The sequence below is a fragment of the Coregonus lavaretus genome, assembly GCF_964263955.1.
Source record: "Coregonus lavaretus genome assembly, contig: HAP1_SCAFFOLD_491, whole genome shotgun sequence".
Lineage (NCBI taxonomy): Eukaryota > Metazoa > Chordata > Actinopteri > Salmoniformes > Salmonidae > Coregonus > Coregonus lavaretus.
This window is the reverse complement of record NW_028165046.1, coordinates 211897-226659: the sequence shown is the minus strand read 5'-3', so window position 1 is coordinate 226659 and position 14763 is coordinate 211897. Positions and strand designations below refer to the sequence as shown.

At 43.1% G+C, this 14763-nt stretch overlaps 1 protein-coding gene across 1 annotated transcript in view; it reads right to left on the bottom strand.

Annotated features, from left to right (window-relative positions):
• Positions 1-14763, bottom strand: part of LOC311116357 (plasma membrane calcium-transporting ATPase 3-like) — a gene marked incomplete at both ends in the record, with an annotated part of 155728 nt that overhangs the window by 125477 nt on the left and 15488 nt on the right. The window contains 5 exons of the mRNA XM_084191446.1: positions 3257-3412; positions 3495-3536; positions 3625-3765; positions 9537-9662; positions 12145-12402. Of these exons, the coding sequence (XP_084047572.1) occupies positions 3257-3412; positions 3495-3536; positions 3625-3765; positions 9537-9662; positions 12145-12402 (723 nt within the window). The remainder of the gene's footprint in view (positions 1-3256; positions 3413-3494; positions 3537-3624; positions 3766-9536; positions 9663-12144; positions 12403-14763) is intronic.

The following is a 14763-nucleotide window of genomic DNA, read 5'->3' as shown; positions in this document are numbered from 1 at the left end:
AATGGCCGGCAGGGATGTAGCTCAGTTGATAGAGCATGGCGTTTGCAACGCCAGGGTTGCGGGTTCGATTCCCACGGGGGACCAGTATAAAAAATAAAAAAAAATAAAAGATGTATTCACTAACTGTAAGTCGCTCTGGATAAGAGCGTCTGCTAAATGACTAAAATGTAAATGTAATAATGAATCTACAAGGAGTAGTACCTTTCCATCATCACAGTGAATCTACAAGGAGTAGTAGCTTTACAACATCACACAGTGAATCTTCAAGGAGTAGTAGCATTCCATAATCAGAAACAGTGAATCTACAAGGAGTAGTAGCTTTCCAACATCACACAGTGAATCTACAAGGAGTAGTAGCTTTCCATCATCACAGTGAATCTACAAGGAGTAGTAGCTTTACAACATCACACAGTGAATCTACAAGGAGTAGTAGCTTCCCAACATCACACAGTGAATCTACAAGGAGTAGTAGCTTTCCATCATCACAGTGAATCTCCAAGGAGTAGTAGCTTTCCAACATCACACAGTAAATCTACAAGGAGTAGTAGCTTTCCAACATCACACAGTGAATCTACAAGGAGTTGTAGCTTTCCATCACCACAGTGAATCTACAAGGAGTAGTAGCTTTCCAACATCACACAGTGAATCTACAAGGAGTAGTAGCTTTACAACATCACACAGTGAATCTACAAGAAGTAGCTTTCCAACATCACACAGTGAATCTACAAGGAGTAGTAGCTTTCCATCATCACACAGTGAAACTACAAGGAGTAGTAGCTTTCCAACATCACACAGTGAATCTACAAGGAGTAGTAGCTTTCCATCATCACACAGTGAATCTACAAGGAGTAGTAGCTTTCCATCACCACACAGTTAATCTACAAGGAGTAGTAGCTTTCCATCACCACAGTGAATCTACAAGGAGTAGTAGATTTCCATCACCACAGGAATCTACAAGGAGAGGTAGCTTTCCATCATCACACACAGTGAATCTACAAGGAGTAGTAGCTTTCCATCATCACACAGTGAATCTACAAGGAGTAGTAGCTTTCCATCATCACACAGTGCATCTACAAGGAGTAGTAGCTTTCCAACATCACACAGTGAATCTACAAGGAGTAGTAGCTTTCCATCATCACAGTGAATCTACAAGGAGTAGTAGCTTTACAACATCACACAGTGAATCTACAAGGAGAAGTAGCTTTCCAACATCACATAGTGAATCTACAAGGAGTAGTAGCTTTCCAACATCACACAGTGAATCTACAAGGAGTAGTAGCTTTCCAACATCACATAGTGAATCTACAAGGAGTAGTAGTTTTCCACAAACTTAATTGATATGAAAAAATGAACTACATGCTCTACCAACTCAGCTACAGAGAAGGCCCAAACCAATACGTTTATAAAAATACCTGTGAAGTGATCCTGGTTTGCCCAGGGCTTGGATATTGAGGTAGAGAGCAGACTGCAGTAATCCCGAAGCAGATCTTGATCCAGTTTTTGCGCCTTGTTTCGTGTTTCCTGGTATCTGTTGTAGTAATAGGATCCAAGGCCTTGTGGTAATTGCAGGAATCGGTCTGGTATGGCTAAGATGGGGGTCCATAGACCAGAGCGCTTTGGACAATCTAGTAACGAATCCAGCCTGTTTGGACGTAAGAAAATAGGAGAAATGTAAACATTTGAGTCTGATTATCATTATTAAATACATTAACATGAATTAATTAACATTAACATCAATTAACATAATATAAGATGTATAATAGAATACAACATTCTAAAATGTTCCTAAGAAAAACAATATTGACAAAAAATCAACAATTTTAATCAAAAGTAATGTATAATCAGCTCTTTACTTAAATGTATAGCCTAACTTGGCTTGAAAAAAATATTATCCACTATTCATCGGTTTATCTACACTTTCTAGAAGAAACAGGGCTATATATATAAAATGTTTAGCTCTGTAAAATGAATGCAGAACTGAAATAATTTGCATTCCAATACAATCCCTATCATCTAGATTGAAAACGTAATTTAATGTGACGAGTATAATATTTCTGTAATGCTATTATTTGCACTTTCATTATTATCCTGCAGGTGGCAGTACTGAGTCAAGTACGGCTTCCTGCGAGGTCATGTCCAGAGTCACTGAAGGATTAAATGACCAAAAGGAACAGTCTATTGTCTCATGGACAGCAGTGGTGCCCTTTTTCAGCTACTGTACCACCAACTGGAGAACCCCTGAAGTACCCCCTCATGTGCATGTTTACAAGTAGGCCTATGGTCTCGTGAGTCTTCTCAAGTACCCCGTGTGGATAGGCCAAGTACCCCCAGAGGTCCTAGTGCCCCTGGTTGGGGACCACTGATCTACAGAATAAACATTATTTAACATGCACAATTAGAATCATCAATCCATTCCATTTGTATAGCGCTTATACCAAAAACTGCCACAGAGCAAGCTTTACTAAATTCAGGGCCAGTAGGCCCATACAGTCAGTCACTCACCGCATCCTCCATCCAGCGTCATCTGGCTGCCAGGAAAAGCCCCCACCTCAGAGACGGTCGACCACGTCATTGTGGAGCTCCTGATCTGTGCAAAGTGTGTGCAATGCAATGGCGGCGACGCATTCTGCAGGATATGGCGGGCTGTTCTTGGCGGTGCACGAGAACTTCAAACACATTCCGCCTTGGTGTTGTCTGTCTGCCTACTGCAGGCCGTAGGCTACCGGTCAAATGTAAGTTATGAATCACAAATCACCATACAGCTGAAATTCTTTAACGTCATCACTTTTTTTGACTTAAATTTGTTGCCCAAAACGCTATCATCTTTTGCTGTGTCTTTGCTGATGAATGCCCTGATCTCTGGCCAGTCGTTTGGTTCAATGACATGATGTTTCGGGTATGAACTGCTTCAAATAGGTCAGAAAATTAATTTAACCGACTGTTTGCAAATAACGTAAATAATATGAATTTGTTTAAACTGGATCATAAATAATATGAATTTGGGCCGACCAAAGCCATGCTGGAGAAACTAAACATCTGTGCACGCAGGTCCCAAGTGTGTGTGTGTGTGTCACTGTCCAGTCGGAGGCCCAAAGCGGGTGATCTGAGGCGGTTTGGTCATCAGCATGGGAGAGTGATCACTATATGAACAAAACACCGCAGAAGTCAGTAAAAAAAAAAAAGGAGAATAGTGAAGCTCATCTGTTATAAATTAAATTTGTATGGCCTAACAGAATAAAACACAGAGAACATCTACCTGCTTTCCCGATCTGCACGGCCAGTTTGGTGAGTTTACCCTGTAGAACACTCTTCTCTTTCTTTGGTATGTTGGCTCTCTTCTTCTCCACTTCTCCCCCCTCTGCGCTCTTCAGAGGCTGCATCTCCATGGCTACACCCTCGTCCTGCTTCTTGGCTGGAGAACACAACACAGGAGTTTCAAAGTAAGCCCAACCTGACCCCTGACCCCTGACCCCTGGCTGTCTGTGATTGGTTACCTTTATTCTGGTTGTTCTCCACCACCACTTCGGGCTGCTTCCCTGAGAGAGATAATTAATCAATCAATCAATCAATCAATGTTTGCTACAAATTACCTTAAATACTATGCAGTTGTTAGCTCGATCTTACCCTTCTTCTTCTTGTCATCCTCCTCCTCCTCCTCCTCCTCCTCCTCACCGGCCCCCAGCAGTGTAAAGATGATGCCAGTCTGAGAGTTGACCCCCACAGCTGTCACCAGCATTCTGCCTGAACCCTCCATCACATGGGTTCCTATAGAGAGACAAACACACAGACATGATCAGTTCTATACACATGGGTTCCTATAGAGAGACAAACACACAGACATGATCAGTTCTATACACATGGGTTCCTATAGAGAGACAAACACACAGACATGATCAGTTCTATACACATGGGTTCCTATAGAGAGACAAACACACAGACATGATCAGTTCTATACACATGGGTTCCTATAGAGAGACAAACACACAGACATGATCAGTTCTATACACATGGGTTCCTATAGAGAGACAAACACACAGACATGATCAGTTCTATACACATGGGTTCCTATAGAGAGACAAACACACAGACATGATCAGTTCTATACACATGGGTTCCTATAGAGAGACAAACACACAGACATGATCAGTTCTATACACATGGGTTCCTATAGAGAGACAAACACACAGACATGATCAGTTCTATACACATGGGTTCCTATAGAGAGACAAACACACAGACATGATCAGTTCTATACACATGGGTTCCTATAGAGAGACAAACACACAGACATGATCAGTTCTATACACATGGGTTCCTATAGAGAGACAAACACACAGACATGATCAGTTCTATACACATGGGTTCCTATAGAGAGACAAACACACAGACATGATCAGTTCTATACACATGGGTTCCTATAGAGAGACAAACACACAGACATGATCAGTTCTATACACATGGGTTCCTATAGAGAGACAAACACACAGACATGATCAGTTCTATACACATGGGTTCCTATAGAGAGACAAACACACAGACATGATCAGTTCTATACACATGGGTTCCTATAGAGAGACAAACACACAGACATGATCAGTTCTATACACATGGGTTCCTATAGAGAGACAAACACACAGACATGATCAGTTCTATACACATGGGTTCCTATAGAGAGACAAACACACAGACATGATCAGTTCTATACACATGGGTTCCTATAGAGAGACAAACACACAGACATGATCAGTTCTATACACATGGGTTCCTATAGAGAGACAAACACACAGACATGATCAGTTCTATACACATGGGTTCCTATAGAGAGACAAACACACAGACATGATCAGTTCTATACACATGGGTTCCTATAGAGAGACAAACACACAGACATGATCAGTTCTATACACATGGGTTCCTATAGAGAGACAAACACACAGACATGATCAGTTCTATACACATGGGTTCCTATAGAGAGACAAACACACAGACATGATCAGTTCTATACACATGGGTTCCTATAGAGAGACAAACACACAGACATGATCAGTTCTATACACATGGGTTCCTATAGAGAGACAAACACACAGACATGATCAATTCTATACACACGTGCACAAAGCACAAACACAGGTTCATGTACCCACCCACAGACACACCCACCCACAGACACACCCACAGACACACACCCAAAGACACACAGCCACCCACAGACACCCACAGACACACAGCCACCCACAGACACCCACAGACACACAGCCACCCACAGACACACAGCCACCCACAGACACACACCCACCCACAGACACACAGCCACCCACAGACACACAGCCACCCACAGACACACAGCCACCCACAGACACACAGCCACCCACAGACACCCACAGACACACAGCCACCCACAGACACACACCCACCCACAGACACACAGCCACCCACAGACACACAGCCACCCACAGACACACAGCCACCCACAGACACACAGCCACCCACAGACACCCACAGACACACAGCCACCCACAGACACACACCCACCCACAGACACACAGCCACCCACAGACACACAGCCACCCACAGACACACAGCCACCCACAGACACACAGCCACCCACAGACACACAGCCACCCACAGACACACACCCACCCACAGACACACAGCCACCCACAGACACACACCCACCCACAGACACACACCCACCCACAGACACACACCCACCCACAGACACACACCCACCCACAGACACACAGCCACCCACAGACACACAGCCACCCACAGACACCCATTAAGATGGCATCGTACTGGATGGCCGCCGTTCTGCAAGCTCTGACCCAACTTTACTATTTTGTGATTATTTAGTGATTTATTTTTTACTTTATTTACACGTAATGTATCTGCTATTATTTCTGACAACCGACAAGCACTCTTGAACATCAGATCAGCAGTTACTTACCCTAATTCCGGCTTCAACTTCGACTTCGACTCATCTGCCCTGCGCTCTTTCTGTAATTCTGACCCATTTTTCGGGCTACTCAAGAGGAAGCGCCGATGTTAAAGAGGCAAGAGAGGGGGGATCCTGGAGAGGTTAAGGCGAGAGGGGGGATCCTGGAGAGGTTAAGGCGAAGGGAGAGGGGGGATCCTGGAGAGGTTAAGGCGAGAGGGGGGATCCTGGAGAGGTTAAGGCGAAGGGAGAGGGGGGATCCTGGAGAGGTTAAGGCGAGAGGGGGGATCCTGGAGAGGTTAAGGCGAGAGGGGGGATCCTGGAGAGGTTAAGGCGAGAGGGGGGATCCTGGAGAGGTTAAGGCGAGAGGGGGGATCCTGGAGAGGTTAAAGGCGAGAGGGGGGATCCTGGAGAGGTTAAGGCGAGAGGGGGGATCCTGGAGAGGTTAAGGCGAGAGGGGGGATCCTGGAGAGGTTAAGGCGAGAGGGGGGATCCTGGAGAGGTTAAGGCGAGAGGGGGGATCCTGGAGAGGTTAAGGCGAGAGGGGGGATCCTGGAGAGGTTAAGGCGAGAGGGGGGATCCTGGAGAGGTTAAGGCGAGAGGGGGGATCCTGGAGAGGTTAAGGCGAGAGGGGGGATCCTGGAGAGGTTAAGGCGAGAGGGGGGATCCTGGAGAGGTTAAGGCGAGAGGGGGGATCCTGGAGAGGTTGAGGCGAGAGGGGGGATCCTGGAGAGGTTAAGGCGAAGGGAGAGGGGGGATCCTGGAGAGGTTAAGGCGAAGGGAGAGGGGGGATCCTGGAGAGGTTAAGGCAAAGGGAGAGCCGGCCACCTCTTCCCTCCATTCTACTGGCCAATGTACAGACTCTTGATAATAAGATGGATGACCTCCTATCGCGGATTTGCTACCAACGGGACTCTTGAAACTGCAATATTCTCTGCTTTTCTGAAACATGGCTCTCAGACAAGATACCCCCCATGGCTATCCAACTCGAAGGATTCTGCTTTCACTGTGCCGGGGGGGGGGGGGGGGGGGGTTTCCTCTTCATCAACAACAACTGGTCTGCTGACTCCAGCGCGGTGGAAGTCTCGACCCATTGTTCACCCGAGGGCCGCCACTGACCCAGAGGACTGGGTGATCTCCCTCTCCGAGGCCGACGTGAGTCTTTAATCAGGTCAACACCGGCAAGGCCGCGGGGCCCGATGGTATTCCAGGGCGCGTTCTCAGAGCATGTGCAGAACAGCTGGCAGGTATATTCAGGGTAATGTTCAACCTCTCCTTGTTCCAGTCTGTAATCACCACATGTTTTAAGATGACCACCATCATTCCTGTTCCTAAGAACTCTAAGGCTTCATGCCACAATGACAACTGCCCTGCAGCACTCACATCTGTAATCATGAAGTGCTTTGAAAGGCTTGTCATGGCTCACATCAACTCCATCATCCCAGAAACCCTAGACTCACTCCAATTTGCATACCAACCCAACAGATCCATACACGACGCAATCTCAATTGCACTCAATAATATAATATAATAAATAATATGCCATTTAGCAGACGCTTTTATCCAAAGCGACTTACAGTCATGCGTGCATACATTTTTGTGTATGGGTGGTCCCGGGGATCGAACCCACTACCCTGGCGTTACAAGCGCCGTGCTCTACCAGCTGAGCTACAGAGGACCACATATATTTATACTGACTCTACACACCCACACACACACTCACATACAGTGGGGGAAAAAAGTATTTAGTCAGCCACCAATTGTGCAAGTTCTCCCACTTAAAAAGATGAGAGAGGCTTGAAATTTTCATCATAGGTACATGTCAATTATGACAGACAAAATGAGAGAAAAAAATCCAGAAAATCACATTGTAGGATTTTTAATGAATTTATTTGCAAATTATGGTGGAAAATAAGTATTTGGTCAATAACAAAAGTTTCTCAATACTTTGTTATATACCCTTTGTTGGCAATGACACAGGTCAAACATTTTCTGTAAGTCTTCACAAGGTTTTCACAGACTGTTGCTGGTATTTTGGCCCATTCCTCCATGCAGATCTCCTCTAGAGCAGTGATGTTTTGGGGCTGTCGCTGGGCAACACAGACTTTCAACTCCCTCCAAAGATTTTCTATGGGGTTGAGATCTGGAGACTGGCTAGGCCACTCCAGGACCTTGAAATGCTTCTTACGAAGCCACTCCTTCGTTGCCCGGGCAGTGTGTTTGGGATCATTGTCATGCTGAAAGACCCAGCCACGTTTCATCTTCAATGCCCTTGCTGATGGAAGGAGGTTTTCACTCAAAATCTCACGATACATGGCCCCATTCATTCTTTCCTTTACACGGATCAGTCGTCCTGGTCCCTTTGCAGAAAAACAACCCCAAAGCATGATGTTTCCACCCCCATGCTTCACAGTAAGTATGGTGTTCTTTGGATGCAACTCAGCATTCTTTGTCCTCCAAACACGACGAGTTGAGTTTTTACCAAAAAGTTATATTTTGGTTTCATCTGACCATATGACATTCTCCCAATCCTCTTCTGGATCATCCAAATGCACTCTAGCAAACTTCAGACGGGCCTGGACATGTACTGGCTTAAGCAGGGGGACACGTCTGGCACTGCAGGATTTGAGTCCCTGGCGGCGTAGTGTGTTACTGATGGTAGGCTTTGTTACTTTGGTCCCAGCTCTCTGCAGGTCATTCACTAGGTCCCCCCGTGTGATTCTGGGATTTTTGCTCACCGTTCTTGTGATCATTTTGACCCCACGGGGTGAGATCTTGCGTGGAGCCCCAGATCGAGGGAGATTATCAGTGGTCTTGTATGTCTTCCATTTCCTAATAATTGCTCCCACAGTTGATTTCTTCAAACCAAGCTGCTTACCTAGTGCAGATTCAGTCTTCCCAGCCTGGTGCAGGTCTACAATTTTGTTTCTGGTGTCCTTTGACAGCTCTTTGGTCTTGGTCATAGTGGAGTTTGGAGTGTGACTGTTTGAGGTTGTGGACAGGTGTCTTTTATACTGATAACAAGTTCAAACAGGTGCCATTAATACAGGTAATGAGTGGAGGACAGAGGAACCTTTTAAAGGTCTGTGAGAGCCAGAAATCTTGCTTGTTTGTAGGTGACCAAATACTTATTTTCCACCATAATTTGCAAATAAATTCACTAAAAATCCTACAATGTGATTTTCTGGAGAAAAAAAATCTCAATTTGTCTGTCATAATTGATGTGTACCTATGATGAAAATTACAGGCCTCTCTCATCTTTTTAAGTGGGAGAACTTGCACAATTGGTGGCTGACTAAATACTTTTTTTCCCCACTGTACAAGCTGCTGCTACTCTGTTTATCATATATCCTGATGCCAAGTCACCTTACCCATATACATCTACCTCTATCGATCCAGTATCCTGCACATTGTTAATATGGAACTTACTTTATCCTGTTCTTCTTATTTCTTATTTTTATAACTTGTGTGTTTTTGTTCTACCTTGTTATTTTTAGTATTACATTGTTATTGATTACTGCATTGTTGGGGTTAGAGCTGCTAAGAAAGGTATTTCACTGGACTGGTGCCATTAAAAGTTGAAACACACAGACACACCCACCAGAGAGAAGCATAGGGTCCTTGTCCACGGTCTTCCCAACGTGGTCCGATTCCCCAGTCAGAGAGCTCTCATCTATCTTCAGGTCATTTCCCTGGATCAGGATACCATCCGCTGGCAACAGGTCACCTAGAGAAAGCATACAATATACAGTGCCTTCCGAAAGTATTCAGACCCCTTGACTTTTTCCACATTTTGTTACGTTACAGCCTTATTCTAAAATTGATCACATCGTTTTTTTCCCTCATCAATGACAAACCAAAAACTGGTTTTTATAAATTTTTGCTAATTTATAAAAGAAATGGAAATATCACGTTTTCATAAGTATTCAGACCCTTTACTCAGTACTTTAAGCACCTTTAGCCTTGATTACAGCATCGAGTCTTCTTGGGTATGATGCTACAAGCTTGGCACACCTGTATTTGGGGAGTTTCTCCCATTCTTCTCTGCAGATCCTCTCAAGCTCTGTCAGGTTGGATGGGGAGCGTTGCTGTACAGCTATTTTCAGGTCTCTCCAGAGATGTTCGATCGGGTTGAAGTCCGGGCTCTGGCTGGGTCACTCAAGGACATTTAGAGACTTGTCCCGAAGCCACTCCTGCGTTGTCTTGGCTGTGTGCTTAGGGTCATTGTCCTGTTGGAAGGTGAACCTTCGCCCCAGTCTGAGGTCCTGAGTGCTCTGGAGCAGGTTTTCATCAAGGATCTCTCTGTACTTTGCTCCGTTCATCTTTATCTCAATCCTGGCTAGGCTAATCAACTTTAAGAGACGGTCCTGGCGCTTGCTGGACTTTCTTGGGTGCCCTGAAGCCTTCTTCACAACAATTGAACCTCTCTCCTTGAAGTTCTTGATGATCCGATAAATGGTTGATTTAGGTGCAATCTTACTAGTAGCAAAATCCTTGCCTGTGAAGCCCTTTTTGTGCAAAGCAATGATGACGGCACGTGTTTCCTTGCAGGTAACCATGGTTAACAGAGGAAGAACAATGATTTCAAGCATCACCCTCCTTTTAAAGCTTCCAGTCTGTTATTCTAACTCAATCAGCATGACAGAGTGATCTCCAGCCTTGTCCTCGTCAACAGTCTCACCTGTGTTAACGAGAGAATCACTGACATGATGTCAGCTGGTCCTTTTGTGGCAGGGCTGAAATGCAGTGGAAATGTTTTTTGGGATTAAGTTCATTTTCATGGCAAAGAGGGACTTTGCAATTAATTGCAATTCATCTGATCACTCTTCATAACATTCTGGAGTATATGCAAATTGCCATCATAACAACTGAGGCAGCAGACTTTGTGAAAACTAATATTTGTGTCATTCTCAAAACTTTTGACCACGACTGTAGTTTGCTGAGGATTTCTATTTATTTAATCAATTTTAGAACAAGGCTGTAACGTAACAAAATGTGGAAAAGTCAAGGGGTCTGAATACTTTCCGAAGGCACTGTATACTGTTATACATATAGATACAGATGTAGGATCTTAATTTGAGCCAGTTTGCTACAGCAGGAAAATAATCCTGCATCAACAGGAAATGTGAATTATTATGTGGATTGTAAATAAATTGAATTTTTGGTAGGGATTGATACATTTTTCATAAGGGAAAATGAAGTCTGAAATTTCAAAGTTCAAAAAGCGTTTTTAAACCTCAAGTACACTACACGTTTTACATTTCCTGCATTGCAGGAATGTTGTCCTGCAACAGGGAAATCAATATATAACATATAATCTATCTTCAGGTCATTTCCTTGGATCAGGATACTATCCGCTGGTAACAGGTCCCCTAGAGATAACATACAATATTATACATGTAGATATACTCCTATAGATACAATATACAGCATACATACAGCATAATACTATTGTCCTGGTTACCTACCGTAGAATCTACCTTCAGACCATTGTCCTGGTTACCTACCGTAGAATCTACCTTCAGATCATTGTCCTGGTTACCTACAGTAGTATCTACCTTCAGATCATTGTCCTGGTTACCTACAGTAGTATCTACCTTCAGATCATTGTCCTGGTTACCTACAGTAGTATCTACCTTCAGATCATTGTCCTGGTTACCTACAGTAGTATCTACCTTCAGATCATTGTCCTGGTTACCTACCGTAGTATCTACCTTCAGATCATTGTCCTGGTTACCTACAGTAGTATCTACCTTCAGATCATTGTCCTGGTTACCTACAGTAGTATCTACCTTCAGACCATTGTCCTGGTTACCTACCGTAGTATCTACCTTCAGATCATTGTCCTGGTTACCTACAGTAGTATCTACCTTCAGATCATTGTCCTGGTTACCTACAGTAGTATCTACCTTCAGATCATTGTCCTGGTTACCTACAGTAGTATCTACCTTCAGATCATTGTCCTGGTTACCTACAGTAGTATCTACCTTCAGATCATTGTCCTGGTTACCTACAGTAGTATCTACCTTCAGATCATTGTCCTGGTTACCTACAGTAGTATCTACCTTCAGATCATTGTCCTGGTTACCTACCGTAGTATCTACCTTCAGATCATTGTCCTGGTTACCTACAGTAGTATCTACCTTCAGATCATTGTCCTGGTTACCTACCGTAGTATCTACCTTCAGATCATTGTCCTGGTTACCTACCGTATTTGACCTGAGCCATATCCCCCACCACCATGTCAGCTACGGGTATCTGGATGACGTTTCCTTTCCGTACTACAGCGAAGCGCTGCTCCTGTTCTATCCTGCTCTGTAGCCCACGGAACTGTTTCTCTTTAGACCAATCATTGAAGGCCGTCACCAGGACCACACAGACGACGGACAGCAAGATGGCGGCGCCCTCAATCCACCCGGCTTCAGCCTCGCCCTCATCCTCCGCCCCTCCCGACACGTTACCACACGCTGGGGAGAAACACACCATTATCCATCTATATAGCTAGCTATCTATCAACCCTCCCCTATGTATTTATTTGAAAAATGTTTAATTTGGCTCTTTACTCCAGCATTTTGGATTTGAGATCAAATGTTTTATATGAAGCAAGAGTACAGAATGTCACCTTTTATTTGAGGGTATTTTCCTACATATCTGTTTACCATTTAGAAATGAAAGCACTTTATGCATCTAGTCCCCCTATTTGAAGGTGTCATACAGATGGAGGATCTTGTTGTAGGAGAACGTTCCTGCAGTGCAGTACATCAAAAACTTGTAGTGTATTTGAAGTTTAAAAAGGCTTCTGAAGTTTGAAATTTCAGACTTGATTTTCCCTTACGAAAAATGTATCAAACCCTACAAAAATGTCCATTAATTGTAATCCACATAAAATTGCAAATTTCCTGCTGTAGCAAACATTCTCAAAGTATTTGGACAAATTCACTTATAATGTATTAAAGTAGTCAACATTTTTGTATTTTGGTCCCATATGCATAGCACACAATGACTACATCAAGCTTGTGACTTGATTTGACAAACTTGTTGGATGCATTTGCTGTTTGTTTTGGTCTTGTTTCAGATTATTTTGTGCCCAATAGAAATGAAAGGTAAATAAAGTAGTGTGTCATTTTGGAGTCCCTTTTATTGTAAATAAGAATATCTTTCTAAACACTTCTACTTTAATGTGAATGCTACCATGGTTACGGATAATCATGAATACATCGTGAATTATTATTATCGTATCCCCCCAAAATGCTAACGTCCCCTGTTATTGGTAATAGTGAGAGGTTATCACGTCTTGGGGGGGGGGGGGGGTGTTATCTGTTCCTATGTTCTCATCACTATTCACGATTCATTCAGGACTATCTGTAACCATGGCAGCATTTACATTAAAGTAGGAGTGTTTAGAAACACATTCTATTCTTATTTACAATATTGGCTCTATTTTAATACACCTAACACAATGGTAAATCTTTGCGCTGCTGTCGCTTTATAGTTTTGGGGGTGTTCATTAAATAGCCTGCACCATATTTGCTAAATATTTTGAACATGTTTGCAGTCCACATTGTTCTAATTGCATTGCTTCAATATGGAAATACCTTGTTAAACATCGGCTATAGCATAAGGGCTGGGCCTACTGTAAATTCATTTGGCAGTCTGTGGACGTGCCAAACGTAGTCAATAAGCAACATTAAATTCACTAGGTTATTGATAAGGCCCAAAAAGACAGTGTATAATTCTAACCAAATTCTAATAAAAACGAAATAACCAATTGTTTTAAATAGGCTATGTCTATATACAGTTACAGGCACCATAGTTGCTCCCCGTGGGGGTATAATACAGACAAGGCAACTTAGAATATGGAGGGTTTTACGCACATCCAAACTTTCCGAAGGAGCTGGATAAAGATCCAATATAAAGAGAAAGGGGGTATGTCCACTCACCGTTATACTGCTCGCAAATGTTATGTTTTATAAACATCATGGAACCATCGTACAGATCACATTTTCACTTCTTCAGAAATAGCAGACGAAATTGCATTGCATTAAAGCCATGTACGTTCTCACCGTAAACCCATGGATGGTGAATATTTCTATTACGTTTGGATTTAAATCAAATTAAATGAAAAAAAAATCAATCCGTTTTTTAAAACAACAATATTTCTAATTAGGATCGTGTCAGAAGCATGATATCATACATCTCTTCTCTCGTTCCATGTCTTAACGCAGAACATTCGCAAATCTATACAAAATACTAGGGTCGTCCATTGTATCGTTGCCTATGTGCGAGGTAGATTCTAAAAATAATCTGCCTTTCATATGACATTATATGACTGAATAGTTTCGAGCTAGCTAATGTTAGACAGGTACATTCCCGCTGGCGTTAGGGTGGAAAACGGCAGCCAGTTTTATCAGGACAAAATGGGACACTTGGGCCTCCTTAGCGCCAGCCGAAAATAGAGCCCTGAAAGTGACTCCAAAATGACACAATTCATGATTTACCGCTCATTTCTATTGGATACAACACCATCCGAAACATAACCAAAACAAAACTGTAAATGCATCCAACAAGTTTGTAGAGTAACAAATTTGATGTAATCATTGGGTGGAATATGGGAACAAAATATTAATACTTTAATACATTATAAGTGAATTTGTCCAAATACTGATGACACCTTCAAATGGGGGGACTAGATACATGAAAATACCCTCAAATAAAAGGTGATATTCTGTACTGTCGCCTCATATAAAACATTTCATCTCAAATCCAAAATGCTGGAGTAAATCGCCAAATTAAACGTTTTAGCTTCACTCTCCAAATAAATACGGAAG